Source organism: Coturnix japonica, chromosome 1, assembly GCF_001577835.2.
Source record: "Coturnix japonica isolate 7356 chromosome 1, Coturnix japonica 2.1, whole genome shotgun sequence".
Classification (NCBI taxonomy): Eukaryota; Metazoa; Chordata; class Aves; order Galliformes; family Phasianidae; genus Coturnix; species Coturnix japonica.
The window spans coordinates 150,604,166-150,628,265 of NC_029516.1; the positions used below are offsets into that span (position 1 = coordinate 150,604,166).

The 24,100-nt window shown below is 36.4% G+C and overlaps 1 protein-coding gene across 12 annotated transcripts in view; it reads left to right on the plus strand.

Annotated features, from left to right (window-relative positions):
- The window catches only part of LRCH1 (leucine rich repeats and calponin homology domain containing 1), a 101,570-nt gene that overhangs the window by 73,081 nt on the left and 4,389 nt on the right, over positions 1-24,100 (plus strand). For 7 of the 12 annotated variants that reach the window (XR_001552656.2, XR_001552654.2, XR_001552659.2 and 4 more), the window contains 5 exons: positions 2,227-2,334; positions 7,489-7,598; positions 8,425-8,562; positions 9,642-9,719; positions 16,852-17,109. Coding sequence is in view for 3 of the 12 variants with exons in the window: in XM_015851781.2 (XP_015707267.1) it covers positions 2,227-2,334; positions 7,489-7,598; positions 8,425-8,562; positions 9,642-9,719 (434 nt within the window). In the remaining 9 variants the exon portion in view is untranslated. The remainder of the gene's footprint in view (positions 1-2,226; positions 2,335-7,488; positions 7,599-8,424; positions 8,563-9,641; positions 9,720-16,851; positions 17,110-24,100) is intronic. The other 5 variants (XR_001552655.2, XR_001552660.2, XM_015851781.2 and 2 more) reach the window with 5 other exon arrangements.

The following is a 24,100-nucleotide window of genomic DNA, read 5'->3' on the forward strand; positions in this document are numbered from 1 at the left end:
CCAAAGAAAAAAGTACAGATGGAAGTAGTTTGTTGCTCAAGATATTGGCATATTTGTGAATCCTGTACATTTTTCCTGCCAGTTTGCCACAACTAGTTGCTTCACTGTCCTTCTTTTATAGCTTTTTGTGCATCTTGTGTAAGTTTGAGCCATTCTCTCACTTTCTTAATTTGCTCTTCTTAATTATATGCTGCTTTAATACCCCAAAGCTGAGCTAACTGGTCCAGAGGTCCAGCAGTTCTCTGATCCAGAAAAGTTTTTCAGCTTAGTGTATAGTTTATCTTAATAGCTTTTGCATTCAAGTTCTTCATTACCTTAGGGGAAAATTTAGTAGAGCTCATTGGAAACAATTTTTCCATGAAAATGTATGCAAAGATACCTTTCTGAAATTGGAGAGCTTATTTTCAGTTTGTTTTCATCTATTTTTCATGAATGTTGCTTTCTATTTATCTTGTTCCCCTCTGTGTTTCGTAATGACTTATGTCCCTTCCAAATCTGAAAGTAAAACGTTCTAGGCTTCAGGTAGTGCATCAAAGAAGAATAGAATCACACACACAAAGTAAAGTGCTTCTAGAAGATAAACCACTGTGGTTTAAACTTCTGTGTTAGTGTGTGCTGCATTAGTACATTCTGGTTTATTTTCAGGACTGAGGATCTTTCATTTTAAAGCTAGGCAAAATATTGAGAAAATTCATATCTGATGGCTGATTTGGTATCCAAAGAAAATGTTTTGAAAGGTATAATAGTGCTTGACTTATTTTAAGGATCAGTTGCTTACACAGGAAGTAATAAGATCTTAAAAAAAATAATAGATTATTTTATCCGTATAAATACATTATAGTGAATGGGTTTATCAAGTTTGTATTCATTCTTGAAAGGAATTAATAATTATAAGTTCAGTTAGAACCACAGTTTTGTTCTAGGGATGTGCTTTTTCTCTGAAATGAGGTCACTCAGAATAGCTACTAACCTTAAATCTTTTGTGCTTGATTAACAAATTAATCAAAATATCAAGTGGTACCAATTGTAGAAACCTGAGTTTCGCAAAGTTCTCTCTGTAATCATTGAAATGAGATATAAACATCTTGCTACATTATCTGTGTACTTTGGAAAAACCATGTGAAGCCTAGTTGCCAGTATAATTAACGACTGCTTATTATTCTCCATAAATCAGTGTTCTGTTACCTCATGTTGAATTCTACTTGGAGTTTGAGTGGTGCTGTGTTTATTCAGGTTTGGATAACCGGTTGTCTGTGTAGACAGGAGGGCAGAAGGGAGAGGGGGTAGAGAGGCTTTGTTGTTGCAGCATCTCTGGACACATGAAGTCTTATGTGCTGTAGTGAGCCCAGCTGAATTATCAGTGATTTTGTGCTGGTTATAATGTTGTCTACAGAGCAGGTTTGCCAAGATTTGTAGTACAGACTCTGGATCTTCCTTTGGAGGTGCTGCACATCTCTACTCTTGTCTTTGGAAAGTCTGCAAACGTTGCTAAGGATCATGACTTTGGCCAGAACCAGGCCTGCTGTAAATTGGGATTTAATGTTGTGGGAATTAGAGAGAAATAAGTAGTGCTGTATAAACTATTAAGTGATGAAAGCAAAAGGAAAACCTCTCTACTGCACGCTCTTACATGACGTATTTCAACAGGAAAGAATTCAGGGGATTAAATGAGAATTCCATGTAGTTGCTACTTACTGAAGTTAGCTGGGAAGTTCGTGTAACAGTATTTTCATGTATACATGCACACTATCCTCAGGGCTGTAGTGTTCTTTTATCAGTTGCAAAAATAACTCAATTCTTCTTTGCCAAACTGCTTAATTTGAATGTTGAAACTTCACAGAGGTGCATTTACCTTTTGATTCACAGGCTCAAGGTTTTTGTCAGACCATCATGTGAAATCTATGGGTACTTTTTCTTAAAACATGATTGTAAACAATTTATGTGAAATGCTGTGGTTACAATGATCTTATTAAGCTTAACAGCTTTAACTGCACATACAATGTCTGATTTGCAAATGCTAACATATAACCTGTCGTTCTTTTTATTCTGCACCACCTTTCTTTCATCCTTTTCTTCAAAAATTACGCATTTTGTATTAATCACCTTTGAATTGCATCTTCATTGCCATACAACCCTATTGCCATATATGAAATGCTGTTGCCCGCCCTCTTCCCCCACCCCGGTCCTTACACCACCATGGTTGGACTGGCAATCACTCCCCTCCAGCAGACCCATCCCTCAGTCTTCCTCCTGTCTCCTTCAACACACTTACACAGGCACAAACATGGGACAGCTTTAGCTACAGTATACCATCTGAAGGAGACAGTGACAATGGTAGGTGTTCCGTACATAATTTACTTAATTTTATGTTTTCAGAAAACTCAGTATATGGCAAATATCCCATAAGCCAAGGATGAAAGCTAGTAAATTCTTAAGCAAATGTTTATAACAGGGGATATTCCCCTCAGGGGGTGCGTGTTAACTTTCTGTCGAATATGTAATATTAAAAAGAGATGAGTGGAGAGAGTTGCTGTTTTCAAGTCTGGCAAAACAACTTTTTCTGTGATACCCATTCCCAGAGCTGTTTCCAATACAGGTACATTTACTACGTCTGTTTACAAGAGTTTATGCACTCAAGCAGCAAATGATTTTGCTCACTTGTGACTTATTAAATGAACTCTGATTTGAAAATATCTAGCTCCTATCTGCGGTTGTTGATGCAGGTGTATAACTAACTTAATTAGAGTAGGAATTAAAGAAGAAACAAAGCTGAAAGAATCAGATAAGCAGGAGACCACTGACATCCCTCCAACAGAAACTTAGTCAGGATGGAACCTCTAGCTGTTTGTTACTAAACGACGTTATTGCTCTAGTGAATGATTTCTAGTGATAGGCACATTTTCCCCAATCTAGAAAAGAAATCTCTCAATTCTTCTTTGCAGTATTGTCTCTTCAGGCATTTTACACCTTCTAAGCTGTATTATTCCTTCCTTATGAGCTGCTTTTAATTCAGAAATAATGTTTTTGTTTGTTAGGTTTATTATGGAAAATAAATGTATTACACCTCTTCAAGATTCTATATATCTAGATATATACTAAAGAATTTTCTGTCGTGGAAGGCTGGCAGTGGCTAAGGACTCCAAAACATGAAGGGTTTCTCTTCGTGACTTGCAAGTTGTGTAGTCATTTTACATTTGCAAAGTATGGTGGTCTAATGTATTCCAGTGTAATCTGAGCTTTTGCACTCACGTTTTAGTTCTATATATAAACTGCTATAAATTCCAGTTATAATTTACCAGTTTATGATTCAGTCTCAATCTTAGTGATATTTTTAAGAGTTCAGTAAATAGTATTGTCTATGTTAATCTAGATTTGTTGTTGTTTTACTCTTCAGATGAAGTGAGCAATAAAGATTACCTAGTGCGTATATGTTTAGGGGAGGTACATCTCTTGTGTTATCCAAATCTGAAGACAAATGCAAGTATTAGTGTTTATTACCTTTGGCAGTTACAACAGAAAACTGCTTTTACAGCCTTCCATATTGTTTTAAAATCAGGACTGTTGCCTTTCTATTCAGAATTTTTTGAAAGGCTGTTTATTATCTTGGGCATATCTTTGTCTGCTAGGGAGTAAAATGAACCAGAAATCATTCTATTGCCCTGAGGTTAATTGGCACAGCATGATTCAAATCCATACCAAAACAAACACTTTTGCTTTCCAAAACAGGATGGCTTCATTCAGTTTACCTTTTAGTACCTTTGCCTGTGCAAAGGATATTCCCAACTGTACCAAGACATTGTGTATAAGAGAGGTGGGTTTGCACAGACCAAAACTGTGCCAGGAGGCAATAACTTAATGGCATGGATGTTCACAGGCCAGTACTCAAATCTGTGCACCATTGCTGTGCAGCTTGCTACAATAGATCATAGAATGGCTTTGGTTGAACAGGACCTCAAGGATCATCAAGCTCCAGCCACCCTGCAGGGCTGCTAACCATAAAATCTAATACTAGAAGTAGCCTTTGATATTGAAACGCCATCACATTAATACATCACATATTAATATTACACTCAGTGTAAATTCTTTTGCAGCGTAATTTCTGGCAACTGATCTGTAATGGATGAGGAAGAGTCCAGAATTTCTGGCAGATTATATGGCATGCAACAGACAGGTCTCATAAGACCAATATCCATAACACTGGGGAGTTGTTAATCCACCAAATAACAGTATAATCACTTCACTGTTACTTAAACAAATTTAGTTTTTAATCTATCAGATAACAGTAGAATAAATCACTGTTACTTAGGCAAGTTTGGACTGGGTAAAACAAGCAAAGATATATCTGACTATAACCTTTCAGCTTTGCTTCAGCTCTTCCCGGCACTTGTCTAACCCTTCTTGTCATATATTAGTCGAGGCAAGTTAAATTGTTTTGTTGCTTTTCTGATGGATAATGTTGTCAGCTAAGTGCTTAGGATATGCCATCCTTGATGAGCTTTAAGTAATACACCTATATGCATTGCAAAGAAGTACAAAAATGAAAATTTTCACGAGGAAATCTTGTTTACTGTAATATAGAAAATACATCCTAAGTGCTTATTATTAAACATTAAGCTTGTTGAAACTATGTAATTTCATAACTACTTCACTATGGATTCAGAAAGCAAAAGTTCTATTTTACTATGTAAAAGAGGAAGAAGTAGACCCTCGGGCATGTTGTGATGTATGGGCTCCCCTTGCTGGAAAACATGTGTAATGCAGAGAAGCAAGCAATGCTTAACAATGCCAGAACTTCCTGTATGAGAAAATGATGCCCTAATAGAGAATTTAACATGTTGCTGCTGCTACTAAAGCTTCAGTTTCCTTTTAAATATGGTATTACTCTTTGAGTGTTTGTTTAAATATTTAATATACAGGAGAAATAATGTTTAGAGTTGTGCAGTGACTATTTCTAAGATGCAAGTCTTTACTTAAAATCAGTGCCTTTTTAATAAAGACTTTTTAGAAGATTTCTATCAATTGCTACAGATATTCTAATCCCTCCCCCCCCCCCAAAAAAAAAAAAAGCAACTAAAATCTAATTTTATTTCCATGCTATTCTGCAGCATAATAGAACTCCTTGTTTAAGAGTTCCTGTACATTGAGAACCTGGGAGTTACTTTAGAACTGAAAAAATAAATCATATGCTCCGCTAAATAACATTTTAGTTATTTCTAGTGGTTTAATCTTCACCTTGCATGCTTTCGTGTATGTGCACAGACCACAATTCCTAGTGTTTAAAGTCATATAAATTAATAGGTAATGCTTTTGAAATGTCTTAGTTAAGTCACGTATATAGATTGTTATACTTCATGACAACAGTTGCTACAGCAGTTATTTTTAACAGCCTCTGTATGTTTCGATATGTATATAATACAGAAGTCATAGTTATACATATGCCTCTGTACAGAATGCTATGAAGCACGTATCTGCTGATGCAGAGTGCTTTGTAAACAGAAGTCTACTCCAGGGTTGCAGTCTGCCCTTACAGAAAGGCATGGATTTAATGCCACTACAGTTGTGAAAGTGCTGCATTTCAAAGCATGGTTATATTATTCACACTATTTCTGAGAGCTCAGCACAATAAATGACTTTAGTTACCATGTTCATGTGCTAATGCACAGATGCTGTTTGGTGGTGACACTGGTGATAGCTACGTAGCACACCACAGGCATTATTTGGAGTTCTGTTTTGCATCTTTTCCCAGGAAATTCCCCTGCTGTGTTAGTGGGGTAAAGATTAGTAACTCTGTAATGAATGAGTGTTCAAATTAAAAGCAGTTTTGTTTAGCAAGTGGCCTTTAATATGGCATTTCCTAAATTTACTGATTTAACAGCAGAGTAACAGATTTCAGTTGCCCAAAAAGATAGTTAAATAACGACTCTGTGAGTCAAGTAGTGGAAGAAATCAAGTGTGATAACTTATTGTGTCTTGGTGCCTTTAGTGAGTAACCTATGGCTATATAAGGAGCTCCATCTTTACTAAGCAAGCAACAATTGCTTCCTGTTTGCTGAGCTCCCTTAGATGGTGTCTGTTTCCCTTTGGCTAGAGAAGTAGCTTAGATTATTTTTACTTATTCCACCTGCCTAAAATTAGATGAGGTGCCAGGTTCATGAACTTGTCTGGGATTTCAAAATATTTCTCACATATAAACTTTGTTTAGTATATCAGGAGTGCTAGGTGCTAGAGAATGCAGTTTAATATGTTGTCCCTCTACTGATTTTGGGGCTTCATTAACATGTTTGTGAAATTTCCTTCTACCAAGATCTCAATTTCTTATTTTTTTTTAACGTATTTTAGGGACTGATTTTGAAAACTCAGCCTATCAATGAGCACCTACCTTTCCCCGTAGGGAAATAAAAGACTGTTCTATTAATCACTGAGTCAATCAGTAAGATATGTTCTCATTTCTTCTGTAATTTCAGCATGCTGCAGTTGTCCCAGATGCAACTTTCTTCCCTTCCATCCTCCTGTTGACTACACAATAAAGGAGGAAGAGACTAACCTGGGGGAAGGCTATGTTCTTCTTGCAGTCAGCTTTGTTCAGTGCAATCTTAACAGCCATAGCTAGAGCAAAGGGGCTTAGTATTTTGAGCTTGGGATAATATTCCATGAAAATATATTGTGGAAAAACTGCTTCTAATGTGTTTAGTCCTTGGTAGTTAACTTCCTTAGAGAGGTAGAAAAGGTTGTTACTGAATTTGATGCAAGAGTCTGTGCTGTGTGTGCCAACTCACAAAACTCACAAAAACCAAGGCCACTTCGAAGTCTGTGACAAAGTTCTCTAACCAGGCTGTTACGTTTAGTGGGTAGCTTTTCTCTAATAATGACTCAGTGGGATAGGAGTCTGAATCTTTAGCTGTCTTAAATTAACAAAATTAAGGTTGAATGGTAGCTGTGTGTAAAACAAGTGGAAAAAGGTTTATAGGCCTTGCACTCTGTTAATTGGTGCCCAGGATGTCATGTTGCATTCAGGAGAGAGGCAGGAAATGAATAATACATAATTCTACTATCTCAAGCACTGTCACTTGCTGTAATTATCAGGCTGGCACATAAATTGTCTGAGCAGCAATGGTTGCATTTTGTGAAACTATAATTGAACATGCATCTTCTTGTTCTTCAAACCCATTCAAAAAGTCCTTCATCAAAAGACAGCACATGCAGGCATACACGTCCAGAGATTTAATGTAATTATTCCAAGGAACTAAAAGTTAAATTTAGTCATACCATCCACAGACACATGATTGATAAGAGGGAGTACTGGGGAGTGTTTATGCAACGTTGTGTTCACAATATGACTTCACTGATAATATTTGGTGCTGTTCAGAGCTGTCCACCTCGTGGCAGAGAATGTTTTTGTCAGAGATGGTGCTGAAAGCTTTTGCTTCATTTAGAAACAAATCAGAGTGCTGGTTTTTAAACTGAAACCTGTTGTCTTAAACATCACAGTGTTCTTAAGACCACAAAGAAATTTGGAATCGATAGACCCACAGTTTACAATCCGGAGGAAAATGGAGCAGATGAGAGAAGAGAGAGAGCTTGTTGAACAACTGCGTGAGGTATGTGAGTGTTGGTAGAACTGTGCTAATCTAATGGGTTTGTTTTTTGTCTTCGTTGGGAAAGTTGCATTATTAGGAAAATATTAAAAAGCAAACAAGAAACCCAACAGATGGGACAATATTAACACTGTAAGTAATGTGGGTGAGGCCGTTCTTGAAGTGCTTTGCTTCAGTTCAATGTTTGTACTTAAGAAAGGGTCTTTTTGTAAATGGGAAATTGTCATGTGTGTTGCCTGAGTGGCATGCAGTTAAAGAGCATTCCATGTGCTGGTAGAATTAACAGTTTATGTAACTTCTTCAGAAGAGATGAAGTGATCACTTGAGAGAGAGTGAAATCTATAAAGTATTTCCTAACAACTGGAGAAGTCTTCAGTCTGGCAAGTAAAAGGCATAATGAAAGTTGGACGAATGCAGGCATTCTTTAAATCAGATAATGAATGCTTGTATTAGGGTTGATTTTTGTCGCTTGAAGGGTACACAATCAACAGTTTTGATGTGATAAGTGGAACAAGTCTGCTGCTGTAGTACAGCAGATTTTGAAAAAGAGTGCAATTTCAATGATGGCATATAAAAATAAATGCAAATGATGACAGCAGCATTTGGAATGTAGACTTCATTTAAAGGAGTTTACATACTTCAGCAACCAACATAGGCTAGAGAGGGTTGCTTTGTAGTTGTTAAATAATTAGTTACATAACAAATGGCATTTAACAGTAGGCCAAAACTGCATACTTATCTAGCAGCATGGCAGATTAGGAAAAGATAGGTGCTTTTTCTTTCTTTATTCGTTTCTGTGTTGAAGTGTGTATGTGTTCTTTATTTGCAGAACATTGAAACAAGGCTAAAAATATGTTTGCCTGAGGACTTGGGGTCTGCTCTCATGGATGGTGTAGTTCTCTGCCATTTAGTAAATCACATTCGACCTCGGTCAGTAGGAAGTATTCATGTACCTTCACCAGCAGTAGTAAGTTGAATGTTTTTTTGTGTTTTTCTTTGTTTCTGGAGGGGAGGGTTGTTTTAAACAAACAAAACAAATAATCCCCCACAAAGCTTACTTGATTAATTTGGTATTATACTTGGTTACATAAATTGTAACAAAACGAGAGTTTCCAAGAAGACAGGTGTTAAGAAAAAACATTTTCTGAGGTGGTCTCATCAAGTTTCTTTTACTGTCATTTAGTTTAAGTTACTTCTGCTGAATCTTTGGTGGAGTCGTGACGTTGCCTGGTATAAAATCTTGAAGTTCTGTTGCTGACTTGAATTATTACCTGTAATAGTAAATATTTTAAAGCCTTTTTCATTTTTTTTCAGCTTTTTATTGATGATATTCTCTTGCTAGAAACTTCTTTCAAATGACTTGAACCTCGGAAATTAATCCTTTAAAATCCCTGATGTTATTATGAATTCTTGGTTTAAATGGGTATTCAGTAGTTACCCTTGTTTCATATCTCATATTGAACAAGTAAAGTAATGATTTGGGTGGTGCTTTTTTTTTTCCAATAACATGATATTTCTGTAAGTACTGGGAAAATAGTTCCTAAAGAGGCAAATTTTAAACAGGAACAGGAAGTTTCTTCTTCAGAAATGAAGATTGTGTATAGCTACTTTATATTTGTGAGTACATAAAACATGAAAAAATGTAAAAGCTATATTACATTGAAATCTGTTCCACTTAATGTACATTGAAATGTGTCATCAGTTTAATTGCTGTCCAGAAGAATAAATGTGTTCTATCACAGAACATGAGGTTTTATAACCTCACAAACTGGAGATAAATAAGTAGAGACTACAAAGGGTTGATGATTTTACTAAGTAAAAGCACATAGTATCCGCAGCTTTCGTACTCTGTATTTGTATGTTTTTATAATGATGGGGGTGTGGGGAGAAAAAAAAAAGGGCTGAGTAAAATTATATACTCTGTTTTGAGGAGAAATATAACAGAAATGGTGCATCAGTACAATAATACAAGAGATCGATTTATTGATTGGATTGATTTATTAAGTTCTTTTGCCGTAATGTATTGTTTTTTTCCTGTTTCTACAGCCTAAACTTAGCATGGCCAAATGCAGGAGAAATGTTGAAAACTTCTTGGATGCATGTAGAAAACTGGGGATACCAGAGGTAATTTAATTGTCTACCATTTCCAGATGATAAAATATGTAAAACGTGAATATCTTGAAGTTGAAGGATAGCTTTCTGAAATAGCAGTTTTCAAGAATAAGGACATCTAACTTAATTCCTTTTTTTAATGGTATGATTTAATGCTGATTTAGTGCGTTTAAGTGTTTGATGCCATGGCACTTAATGAATGCAAATTTTGCATTGAATTGGTAATTTAGTTCTATCCCCAGCACAGCCTTATGTTTGCCCTAAGGAATATGCCAAATGGGTAATAAGAAGGCTGTCATTAAGCACAAGTTTACTCATTCTTTTATATACAATATATACAACTATAACTACGGTTTTACCCTCTGCTTTTAGAAGATGGGTTTCATTCTGTTGAATTGATGATTTTTCCTTTTTTACTATGCGACGTACTCAATAGTATGTATTGTAAAACTGACTAGTATCACACTCGTACTGAAACACTTCCACAGTGATGTGAAGAAAACCATTCTGTGTGTTAAGGATGGAATGGACCTGTGAGTAAGGTTGACTTATATGTATATAAGCTGTGGAAACAGGGAAATTGCAGAGCATGGTGTTTTCTACTTTCCATTTAAGGATGGTAATATTCACAGGGTAATCTGTTCTCAAATTAATAAGGGAAAATGCCCTTCTAAATAATGTAGTGAGCTATAGAGTTTCATTGGAAATTGTTTGAAGATTCTTTTATGCTCTAGAAGCATGCTTTAAAAAAGTGTTGTTTTAAAATACCGGATTCTGAAAATTATGTAGAAGTGCTATACAACGTCTTTTTAATTGAAAACGTGGAAATTGCATCATGTTTTTTCTTTTTTTTCTTCTTTTTTTTTCTTCTTTTTCTTCTTCTTTTTTTTTTTTCTTTGCATACATATGACACTATGATTAAGACTGAATGCTTTTTAGCCTATATTTCAAGAATACTTGAACAGAAGGACATTCTGTCCGTCTTCTTCCTCCCCTGTGGCCTCTTTGCGACTCTTTGAGAATGCAGAGATTTCACACTGGAAAAGAATTCCAGTTTTATTTATGTTTTACCCACGTTTTAGCACTTCATTTGGAGGAAATCGGAAGTAACAGTTCATTTTTGCCATATGTAGAAATTCTGAGAGGGAGACTTAACCTTACAGCGCTAGGGAATGATTCATAGTAAGTGTGACGAATTCAGTGTTATGGGCTGGTCTCTAAGCTGTCATTAGGTAATTTATGATGTTAGAACTATTTAGAATTTCATTAAAATTTAGTTTCAAAGAAGATGAAAAATAATAAGATGAAAATCTCAGTGCTGTGGGCTTCTGGGCTAAGTAGGTATGGAGTGTTTGTTGAGCTGCTCTATTGCTCTATTGTCTTGTGGTACGTTATAAGTTATTGAGTAAATTAGAATACACGTCAGGTTCTTTTCCTGGGAAAGATAAGGCCAAGAGCAGTTGTTATGAAGAATTCTTTTCAAAAACAAAAATAAAACAGAAAATTTTAGAAATCTTTGCACCCCATATCATAGAAGGGTCAGCTTTTACACTTTTTTTTTTTTTTAATTACTTCAAAGAATTATAGAATGGCCTGGGTTGAAAAGGACCACAATGATCATCCAGTTTCAACCCCCCTGCTATGTGCAGGATCACCAACCACCAGACCAGGCTGCCCAGAGCCACATCCAGCCTGGCCTTAAAGGCCTCCAGTGATGGGGCATCCACAACCTCCTTGGGCAACCTGTTCCAGTGCATCACCACCCTCTTTGTGAAAAACTTCCTCCTAATATCTAACCTAAATCTCCCCTTGTCTCAGTTTAAAACCATTCCCCCTTGTACTATCAGTATCCACCCTCATAAACAGTCGTTAACAGTTCAGGATCTCTATAAAAACAAACTTTTTGGAAACACAACTTTGTTTCCCGTAAATAGACATTTTTGATGTATTTATTGCTTCACTTAATAACTTGCATTAAAGTTAATGTAGAATTTTTGAATTTTTGAGGGAGTGTTTTATTAAAGCTTTTTTTTCTTGCACAGAACCCTTAAGGATCAGATTTTATCAATATAATTTTTAAACTATCCATCCTTATGAATCTAAAGAAGCATTACCTTCTCCTGAGGGAAATACTAATTCACTTAAATGCTAAGTAAACTGCTTGCAATTGTAAATTTATGATAGATGTGTAAGTACTCTGAGGACATACTTGATTCAGTGCTGATAATTGGCAAATATATGTTTGCCACATGTTGTAAAAATCCTTAGGGTTGCAGAACTAGGTGGTAGATAATAGAACATTTCTGTGTGCCAGAGGGAAGGGAATAAGGAAAATCAAGTTGTATGCCAACTGGCAGGAAGTTTCTGAAGAGCTGTGGATGGTTTGTTTACTGCTGCTTCACCTAACAAAAGGAATCAGTGAGCCCTTCATGTTTTTTGGGACGTGTATTATTTGGAGAGATCTTTTGCTGAGGGATCCTAATACTGGTAGGTTTGGGGTTTTCTTTAATACCAGTGGGTCATCCATTGAGATCACTTTGTTAGTGACCGTATAATGCTCCTGATCATGTGCAGAGTGATGTTTTAAGGGTATGACTGACCCTTTAATAAGCAGCTAAATAGCCTGGCTCATACTGCACAAGTCAGCTAAGAAAAGAGTGAGAATAGCAGGTAGGACAAGCAGAGTATGTCTTATTTTGCCACTTTTTTCCTCCAGGGCCTTTTTATTCCAAGGTATCAGAAATCTTTGTAAACTGTGATTTTTGGAAACAAAAAGAAATTGTTCTTGATATGAGGAAGTGGCAGTGGCAGACAAGTATCTGAAATCGTGAAGACAATTATATTATGCAGTACCCTCAAAACACAACCTTATTTATGCAGAAAAGTGTGAAAGAAAGCTGTATTTTAAAGCTGTCTTTTACACTGCTGGCTAAAAAACTGAAATTGCCTAATCTCTTCTTTAACAACTATAGAATGGCAAATTCCTGGTTCTTGGCTAATACCAAGATAACAAGTGGCAGCAATGTGGCAAGTAGCAGTGCCTGCCCTGCTGTGCTTTTCAGAATGATGTGCTGTACATGCTGGGAATGGATTGTTAGTGCCATGTGAATCCACCATTGACACCAACTGTATTGCTTACCATGACCACCTGTATTGTACCATCTCATATTTTTCTGGGGTTCAAAAATAAAGCTATTTTTTGGTTTTATCTAAATCTTTGTACATTTATAAGCGTGGTCTCTGAAGTTTCAGAAGTGCCAATTCTAATGCAGTTCTGTTCTTATTGACAACTTATCTCATTAAAAGCGATCAGGAGAGACTGAATTATTGTAACATGAGTATATGTGTAATGTTATGAAATATTTTGGTCTCTGTTTGGGAGAATACTACTGTAATATAAAACTAGCAACAGTCACAACAATGTGACAATATTCGTTAGTTACAAGAAGAAGTTCTTATATAACTGTTCATACACGTTCTGAAAACATTGTGCCATTTTTGACCATTACCACACTGAAATCTGTATTTATTCTAGTAGCAAAGTAGACTATTTTAACCTATGTATCAATAACATAATTTAGTGTTAGCATTCCTCCTAGTTGTCATTTGTACTAATCCACTGATGTTAACAAAAGTTTGTATCAAAACAATAGAGCAGCTGAGCTGTAGTGCTCAGCTTACTACATGCCTTACTACAAGTGAAACTTAGACAAAAAGAAAGCTACAAATGCAAAGTGTTATTTGAAAGGCAAAAATTGTGCAAGTGCTGTTGCGTATTTCTACTTATTGAATATCTTTGCAGTGTGAACACTGTTTTAGTCCTTTATGGGACCACTTCAATGAAATTCAGTAGAGGAGTTACTTTTGTAAGGAAAGACAGACTTTCCTTACACATGAACAGCTTGTAAATCTTATGTAGTTTGAAACAAAGATAGGGTATCATTATTAATATTACCGGGGTAATTTCTCTTGATAAAAGATGGTGATAAAATCTTTCACAGCTGTTTTTTACAGCAGGTTTACTAAGCTCCTGTGTTCTAGCATGTTGATAGTGGTGAGCAGCATTTAGTAAGACAAAGAGTTATTTCTCAGATGGGAATGGGAGCCTTCTGCAATGTTTCCCAAGTTTTCAGTCAGCTATTTAGAGTACACATATTGAACAAATAGGAGTGATGGTAAGAAATGTTGTGTGTTTTTTTTTAGTATCAAATAATCTCATGAAGGCTCAAGTTACAAAAGACCTTCACTGTGACCATTCTGGGGACTTCAGAATCCTGCAGATGAGGTTATTACTGCATCTTACCTCCTCTGAAAACCAATTCCACTTTGTTACAATGTCAGCCAAATTTTTTCTCAAGTTGACTGATTTGTGTCAGTGTAGGAATTATCAATTAAGTAAAACGGGCAAAAAAACCCAGTAGATTGTTTTGTATGCTAAAACTGGCAAAGCAGAGTAAAAGAATCAGCCAGAGTGTCTGGAGCTTTATCTTCTACTCATCTACTAGTAGTTCTTCCAGGAATTACATTTCTCATTTTGATGCGAGGTATTTTTTCAGTGCTGCTTATGCTTCTCTTCTGATCAATTCACACAATCAGTTACTTTTCCGTAGTTTCATCATCAGACATCCATGGCGGTACAGTAAGTTTTATCAGGTAGGATTACTTTCTCTACCCATTGCTCAGTAATAAATGCTATTTGCCCTACAGAACGGACTTAAGTGGCTCAGTATTCCAGTTGCACTATTTAAATCCTAGTTATGAGATTCCTTCACTTGCATTTTGAGTACAGCACATACACACTACAGACTTCATTCTTTTATCTGGTTCTAAAAACTTGCCCTTGGGTTTTTTTTTAGGATCAAAGTTTCGGGGGGTTGGTTTTGAAATGTGTATGTCTGATTCCACAGTCACTGCAGGAGCACATAGAATGAGAATGGTTTCTGCACACAAGCAGCTTGTGCTTTTGTCATTCACTCCTTTCTGTGTTTATTCTGCATGCGTGATTTTGGTAGCTGTATGATATAACCATATCACAAACACAGAAACCATGTTGGACTTGACAAGTCAGTCCATAAATGTAATGGTTAAGTGATACAAATCTTTGTAGTTCTTACTGGTTGGTTGCAGTCTCTTAAATGAGAAGGACAATGCTTGAGGTGGGTGAATGCTTGCTTATTTGTTTCTCTTTGTGTGGGGGTTGCACTGAAGTAAATATCACGTATTTTTTCACTACCTATTGATATCATATTTTAGTTTGCTATTCTCATTTCACAACATCTGTGTAATTATGGAAACTTCTAGAGTTGCGTTACAGAGGTTTAAAATGGATGAATATGAGTGTTTAGTTAAGGTAGGAGTGTAACAGCAAATAATTGATGCAGGACACAAATATAAGCAGCAATGATCAGAAATTTCACAAGGCTTTCACAAGTGTCCTTGAGTTTCACTAAAGTACCACATGACAGTTTGATGGGAACTTTTTTCAGCACGTGTTGGCTGTTATTGTATGCTTTGGCATCTCCTGTATACTTCTCAGTGTGTTGATCCCTGGGTGGTAGCAAGTTCTTAGGTCTTTGTTTTAAAAAGTCAACTTATTACCAGCTCTCATTTCCCAACTCCAAAATTACTTCCTTCTTCATTTAACTGCAGCAGAGACTGTTTTCAAATATGGTTGGGTTTTTTGATTCATTCTGAATGAAAGCATCATTTGCTGGGCTTATTAGTGTCTTTAGTGGGAGTGCAATGCATTATTACATGGTCAATGAGTTGTTTGTTTAAACCGAAATTAGTTTTTCTGCTAAGCAGCTTACCGCCATAGATGCTGAATGCAGTACTAGACCTCTTTTGCTTCTAAACAAAATTGGCATGTTTTGTTCTATCTTTGAGGTTTCATCCTTAAAAAACAAAGCAAAAGCCAAATAATAACTGCATCAGCACTTGATATTGCTCTAAATAAAATTACTGTTAAGAAATACCAACCTTGTGCTAGGCATGTTTGTCCCCTTCCACATGTCAGCTAGCCTAAGTAAATATAAAGTCTTACAGTTTCACTCATTTCCAGTTTCACTATTCACTTTTCAGGATAGAAGAGCTTTTTAAATGTTTTAAAGGTTAATTTCTTCCTAGCTTGACATTGAAACATCACAGTAACAGAAAAGAGGCATCTGAACTGGAATCTCTTCCTTTTGGGTGCACTGTTAGTTCATTAAGCAAGTGAAAATGAACAACTACTTCAGAAAATTCCTCCAAAACATAATGTTTTTCCTTACCTGTCTAATTTTCTTTCAAAAATACTGACCTTCATTGATAGTACGTTCTCCTTTGCATTGGAAAATGGTACAATATTTTAGATTGCTGCATTTTGAAAGTACAATCTGTTGTTCGAGTTGGTGTAATGTTAAATATTTTGTGTGTCTATCAGTATTATTTTTGCGTATAATACCTCATTTTGTATAGGTAGCTTAAGATACTTCATGAAGTCAATGGTACTTTGCAAAAAGAATATAGAAGTTTTACCTGCTAATACATTTTCTAAATGCTAGTTAAAGAATTTAGTGTCTAATTCTTAGAAACTTTGCTAAAGTTAATGTAGTCAACTGGTGATGTTCTCAGTTTCCATCTCTGGACGTCATTTTAAAGTGGTATTTGAATACCAGATTCTTGGTTATATGTTATGCTAGAGAATGTTACTTCTAACAGTTTTTTTTTAAAGTATTTTTTCCCTGAGATTTTATGCTGCTGCTGCTTGTACTATTAACAGCTTTCTAACCCACTGTCTGCTATTGTATAAGGGAGATTTTACAGCTGATTCTATGTAAGCATTTAAGGCATAGAGGGACAAAGGTGTTGTAGATCCCATTGGAATAAATGGATCGCATACACCCCCCACACACACCTTTGGGCATAACTTTGGAAGAGTTTGAAGGGCTGAGCTCTTCTAACTTGACTTTCAGATATTGTTTGATAGCCTCAGTATTTAGAGGAAACCAAAGACAGCTGGGTTGCCTAGTATCTATGGCAATATTAGGAAGAAACTATTCCTACATGTTTATGCTAGAATATTGTGATAATTTATCTTTATATTTTTGTATTTTTAATTTTATGCACTGTCTTTTTCTGTTCTAATGGCTGCCCTTCGGGATAGGCTGACCTCTGCTCTCCGTATGACATCCTGCAGTCGGATATTCGTCACATTCGAAAGACTGTTGACACTCTGCTCGCCCTCGGGGAGAAACCCCCACAATCAACTTCTACCTTTCGCTCCTGGGATCTATTAGGCTTTTGTCTTTTCCACATACTTTTTGTAGTCTTGATGTTTATAACTTATCACTGGAATGTGCTAACAGCATAACCTGTTCGCATGTGCACACAAACTTTCTGCTTTGTCTCTGACAAATTACAGGTACTTAATTTCCTTCCTTTGTCTTAAAAAAAAATCTCCCTTTTCCTTCACTTCCCTTCCTTGTAATATCTTTGTTAATCTCTTGGAATAGGGGAGAGAGGGATTAGCATCACGAACTGATCTCAAGGCAAGTCCTATCACTTTCCCCCACTCCAGCTCAAGTTTAAGAACTTAGATACCTCTTTATAGTTTATGTTGCCTAGACTATACACTGAATGTGGTAAAGCATTAAAACAGCTCTTACTCCACTTTTGAATGAAGTCTAGGTGTATATCAAGCTAAAGAGAGCCAACCCATTCTAGGAAAAGACAGGTATGCTTTTGTGAAAGGCATTCAGAAGAACTTGTGAAAATCCAAGAATGCTACAGATATTGAAGCAACTGAGGTGGCCGTTCAGCAGATGTGACAGTATTTTCTGAGCTGCTGCCAATGATCTAAACGTGCATTATATTAAAGAGCACTTAACGGTAATTTGAATGATAGCTCTCTGTTTTAAATCCTTTAGTTTAACAAAGAGTACTGTAATTTTAAAGATGATTGGTCATCTCTACTGTTCTGATTAAATTCCATACTGGAGTGGTTATTTTCCTACTTATATTTTGTTTTCCTCCAGATTCCATGGAATAATCTTCTTCCTCTGTCTCACAAAGCAGAATTTATCTGCTTTAAAACACTTGAAGATGACTGTAAATTAGTACTGGGCATGAGGAACACCTCATATGCAAGGCACTTTACAGTATTTTAGAACGAAGATCATGAAAGACGGTGTGATACAATTTGATTGAGAACAAACTGTTAGATTCCTTTCTCTGTCATTCTTATGTGTGACATCAAGAGAGTTTTGTCACTTCTCTCGTCTCTGTTTCATCACCTGTGAAACTGCTGGTAATGTTTGTTTGTCTGACAAGTGTAGTAAACACGGTGTACATAGGAAAATTGGTTGTCTAGGAAGAGTTTGGATTTTCCTTTCTAGGAGGTTTTAAAGAATTAGGTTAGACACACTGGTCAGGAAGACTTTTGGTGTCTTTGAACTCTACCTATGGTTAGAGCACTGGACTGAATGACTTCCACTTCCCTTCCAGTTCTGTTTTCTGTTAATTTATGTTAAACTTGAACAAGACAAGTATTAATTTTATTTTATATCAACGTGAAATGCACAAATGGAAAGTGACTATAGGCATAGTGAGGCTTGAAAATTGTAAAGCCTCAAGTATAGGCCCATATTTACTACTTCTAGATGCTACTGATGAAATTCTCAGTTCACTATCAAGCTAGCTAACCAAAGCATCTCAGTTTTGTGGCTGTGAAATGGAAGTATTTATTTCTCACTGGCTATTATATCCGAAAATTACCATCTGACTTTTAGGAGATAATTAGTATAAGAAATTGTTTGCTACAGATTATTCTGCTAATATTATTATGATATAAGGCTACATTACAAATACTTGGAATTCCTTAGATGCTTGTAAAAATGTATTAAAAAGCTTCTAAATGCAGTTCTATTCCAGTTTTCTTGGCTTTAATACGAGAGTGTGTATGTGTACGTATGAAGGGTGAAGGATGTAGTTAGGTGTTTTAAGTTGGAAAATTACTTTCAGACAACTGATATATATATTATAAAATCAGTGCTAGCAGCTTCCAGTGCATATGTATAACGATTCCATTAGTGGCTTCTGTGACTTGGTATGAATTCAGTTAATTCCTGTAGGTTCTTAATTCCTTCAGAAACTTTGCTGGTTGTTTGGGTGCATAGCTATGGGCTTGTGCCCTCAATCCTGTGCAGACCTATCTTCTAACTGTGCACCTAGTTTCAGTGGTTCCAATAGCAAACACACTCACTAAGTTAAGAGTCTGAGCTTAATGTTAAAAATCCCACTTTCAGAAAGTCTTGGTTTTGTCTTGTTCCAACAGTGTTGCTTTCCATGAAACTGAGAAAGTGACATGAATCACTTCAGAAGCTATTAATGTATGGCTACTTATAATCCAGTGTATGTATTTAAGGCAAAGTTGATATCTTCTGTAGGGCTGGGTTTTTACCTGTGCCCTGTGTGATAAACAGGTCCCCTTGTTAATGCTTTGTCTTGTGCATTTCTTATGTAGAACCAATCCACATGTATGAGTGTATTTTAACTTTCTTTGGAATGAGAAAACCAAGTGGCAAAAGTTGTTGCTACCGTCCTGAGGTTCATATCTGTGCCATTGTCTAGTATTACATGGTTATTCACAGTGTTCGGTAGGTTGGTGAGAAAAATAACAGATCAGTCTTGTAGAGGTGTGTCAGCATAGACAACTGCTTGTGTGCTTGTGATGCATGATTCTCAAACCTATCCAAAGTCTGAACTATACAAATGCTTACCATGCAGACAGTTGTCTTTAACTTGGAGTATATTTTCTCACTTTTCTCAGCCTTAACTATGTACAGCAATGCAAGTGTATCATTACAAGCAGTATTTGGAGTTACGGAGTTGAAGCCATCTTGGACTGGACTGTGAAAGATGTCCATTGCTCTGTGACAAGCACAGCCATACATACCGTACATGAAGGTTATCTGTTTTGTGTTTTTCCTAGTCGATACTGAGAACACTTCCAAATACACGCATCTTAAAGGGAAGGAGACAGCAGTAGAATATATCCTTACTTTACATTAAGAGTTAATATAGTAATGTTTCTCAAAATACTTCTAAAATGTAGTAAGGGTATGAAAAATGCCAGTCTTTTCCTCCCTGAAGACAGTAATTCTATTAAACAGGGAGGTGGAAACTATAGCAGGTATCTGCTCTAATAGACTCTTGGATAAAGTCAGAATCCTACTTCCATGCTATTCTTCCTGTGGTGGTGTATTCAGGATATCAAGAGTTCTGCTGGCTGGTGATTCTTCACCTCTTAGGAGATCCCAGCATTGAAATGTTATATAGAGCTGATGTTTACAGTCAGTCTCATGACTAAGGGGATAACTTCGGGCCAACCTAGGCTGTTGTTCAGCGTCTCATTTGTTCACCACTGACATGAAATACATTCCACATTGTTTTCCCTATTCAATTGATTTTTTTCCTTGCAGTGACAGCATGGTCATCAGGCATTTTCAAACTGTGATTTCATCATCAGTTGATCTGCTCAGATCTGTACTATACCCACTGTATTAATCACTTTTTGATTCTCTGGAGGTCATCACATCCTTAGTGCAATAAAGTAATAAATACAAATTCTAATGGATTCGTTTAATTTGCATGCAAGTGAAGTGTGTTTGCACTGGATTACAGATGGGATTTTGATGTGAGGATTTGGCTTTGTTTTTCCTTGATCCAGAAAAAAAAGATAAGTACGTTCAAGTGCAGTGTAGTAGATGTTCAAATGCCTTTTTTCAGCACTTACCTATTAACAAGCTTTTACAGCTGTGATCTGTTTATAGATCCTATCATGTTCCCAACAAGTTCAGTGGAAGTCTACACTTAATGTGAGTGGGAATTTGACTAGACTCAGGTAAATACATATTCAGTCCAGTCTTCTATTCCATAGACATAAGTAAGTTTTCTAATTTCTGTGTAATTGTTTTCACTCTTTATCATCTCACTCCTGTTACTACAATAAATTAAAGCACTCTTATATACAGGTTTAGAAAAAGTGGTAGACCAGACTTTGTGGTCCATTGTCATTTCCAGCACATAATCTGTGTAACGCAGAAAAGAGCAATATGAAAAAAGTAGTAAAAAATCAGGTAATGATCCATTCTACTTGACTGATACAAAACATTCTCATTCCTTCATTTCATCTCTTAGATTTTAATGTATATGGTTACAATATAACTGGTATCTCCCCTGTAAGTGTGCATTTTCTCTTACTGTTTAACATGTGTCTGTCTTTAGTAATCTTTTCAAGCTTTCTGTTCCCTCCACATTCAGGTCGCTGTTTCCTCAGTGTGTTAGAACACAACTATGAGGCATTTTAGCAAAATATATTGTCTACCTTAAAATTGTGAGGCTGAAGGCCAGAGTTTGTAAGAGGGTCCAAAGCCATCCTCTGCAAATGCAGTTATGTAAATATTTGCAATTTATCACGTGTTCCGAAGATGCACATATTTAGGTATCTCATTGGCTATAATTCTAACTACAGAATTGCAGCTCTAGTCATGAAGTTCTGGGTTGTTGGGGTTTGGGTTTTTTTAGCATTTTTGAATCTGGTCACAAGTGTATGAGTCAACAAAACATACTAATCTTTCCTTTGGAAATTAAAAGAGAAACTTGATGAAATATACCTGCAGCCTGGATTACTGTGCTTTTTGATCTTCTGGTCTTTTCTGTTGTGTTTCAAATGGTAACTTCAGGACATTTGGGCATCTACAGACATCATCAGTGAGACATTAACAAAAATATATTTACAAATATATAATTTCATATTCATAGAATCATAGACTCATAGAATGGCCTGGGTTGAAAAGGACCACAATGATCATCTGGTTTCAACCCCCCTGCTAAGTGCAGGGTCATCAACCACCAGGCCAGGCTGCCCAGAGCCACATCCAGCCTGGCCTTGAATGCCTCCAGGGATGGGGCAATCCATGTGCCTTCACCTAACAGAAATTCAAGACTTATGCATTTGACATGCCTGTTTAAATGTAAGGCTTTTAGTGTCTTTCCATTTCAGAGTGGTTGGCTTCATACATTAAATAACAAGCATTGTATGGAGTTATTTTTATTTAAAAAGAAAAAAAGAAAAAGAAAAAGAAAAAACTTATTTGGAGAAATGTTACGTTCCAGTATTTCATTGTTTTATGAGTATTTTATTTTTACCTGTTGATCTGAATTTACATATTTACACATCTGAGGAAGAACAGAACATCTCTTGCCAAATCTGTAGGTTTCCATTTCTCTGTTTCTGTTTTTGCTAACGTCAGGGCCCAAGGATATTTGTAATGGTGCAAACTTGCCCTTCTGACATAATGGCAGCAATTATTTTCTTGTTAATGAACTGGTCTGAGTTGCCAGCTGTTTTGCCCCTGGCATAATCCAATTCAGACAGTTGCTTGACTTTCAAGACATTTAATGTCTGAGAAAATAGATGTGTATGTGTAAAGATTCATGTACCCTGTAGTGTATTCTTAGCATATTCCTGTTTCAATTTTACACTACTTAAATCAGAAGTTTTGTTCCAGGAATAGAAAGATGCCTTGGCAGCACACATATACGTGTATGGCATGGTTGTTGTGCTTGCTGTCTTTTGGTGTTGCTTTGTGCCTCAACCTGACTGGTGCCTGGATGCTTTGTTGTTTTTTGTCTTCTGATAAACTTGCTCTTTTGCTTCTTAGGAGTTTGAAGGTTTCTATTTAAGGTGGATGTATATCTGTAGAAAATAATGAAGCTCTTTTGTGCTTCTAGGGAGAAAATCTGTACCAAAAATTTGGGTCTACGTTTTATACTAGACAGAAGAGAGTGGATTGACTATGAGTGGACTGATGGCCCTTCCCTCTGTGATCATTTCTAAGGATTTCTAAACTGAGGATTAGTAGCAAATTCTTTTGCCTTTCTGGCTTTGTTCAGGAATGGTTTCAACAAAGGTGTTTTTAGGAAAGATGATTCATGTTCTGTGTTGAAGTTATGCGTTCAATGCTACTGTAAAATAAGCTGAAATCTTTTCGTAGGTAGGGGGAGATGAGTGAAGATGAGTCTTGTAAAATCCTTGGGGATATGGGTGAGTTTTGCTGGTTTATTTTCTCAGAATGACAAGTTTTGAGAATTCTATCATTAGTGGCTTCCAGTTCTTGAAGGAATTCATTGTGGAGGGTAAGAGAGAACAAAGCATGGGGAACATGCCATATCACAGGGACGGTGGTTGAGTACAAGGTCTCAGACAGCTGGGATCTTGACCCACTGTCACTGTTATATTGAAAGTTGAGTTTATTACCAGTGTACTCTGAATTTCATCCTTAGTAAGATTTGATTCTTCTCTGAGAAAAGTTGAATGTATTATAATAAACCCGTGATTTAAAAAATACGTGAAGCAGAGTCATTGAAAGCTGTTTGCAAAGTTTTGGAGATAACGATTAGTGCTTAGACAAGTAAATTAATGAATGGCATACTAAGACGTAGATCTTCAGAAGTGGATGGTGCAGGATTTCGTTGAGAGGTTTGGAAAGCTCATCATAGCCACATGCTTAAATAACTGCAAAATTAAACGACTCCATCTTCTTCCAAAAAAAAAAGAAAGGCAGTCGTTTGTACATCTTTCAAGAACTAATGCAAAATGATGTATAATATAAAAAGTAACATGTCCTGAAGCTTCTGACTTGTAGTACATAGTTGTGCAGTTCTAGTTGTGTGTAGACCTTTAAAAAAAATTTCCCTTGAGAGTGTATATCTTGTAAATGATGGTACAGGAAGGTTTCTTTATGGAAACTGGATTACTACAGTATATTTAAAAGATGTAGATAATGCATTCTCTGTTAAAGGAGGAACACCTGTGTTGGATCAGATGGGTGGGGTGTTTTTATTTTGCTCATTTTAATATGAAGTGAGGCATGAATTCCTTTTATGCTTTTAGTTAAAATGTGTATATAAGTGATTACAAAATTGATTAGTTTTAAAGTAGTTACTCCTTGTTCCATCTCTGCATACCCTTGTAAAAAAAAAAAAGTTGTTCCTCATCTTTCCTGTATGCCCTCCTTGGCTACTGGAAGGCCACTGTGAGGTCTTCCTGGAGCCTTCTCTTCTCCAGGCTGAGCAAGCCCATCTCCCATAATCTTTCTTCATAGAAGAGGTGCTCCAACCCTCTGATCATCCTTGTGAGGCTCCTCTGGACCTGCTCCACCAGTTCCATGTCCTTCTTATGTCGAGGCCCTGGAGCTCATTGGAGTACTGCAGACAGAGCCTTGTGAGAGAAGAGTAAAGGCCAACCCTTCAGCCTGCTTGCCACGCTGCTTTTGATGTGCCCCAAGATACAATGGACATTAACACATGAACTTTTTTAAGGGAAAAAAAAAAAAAAAAGGCAGCAACAA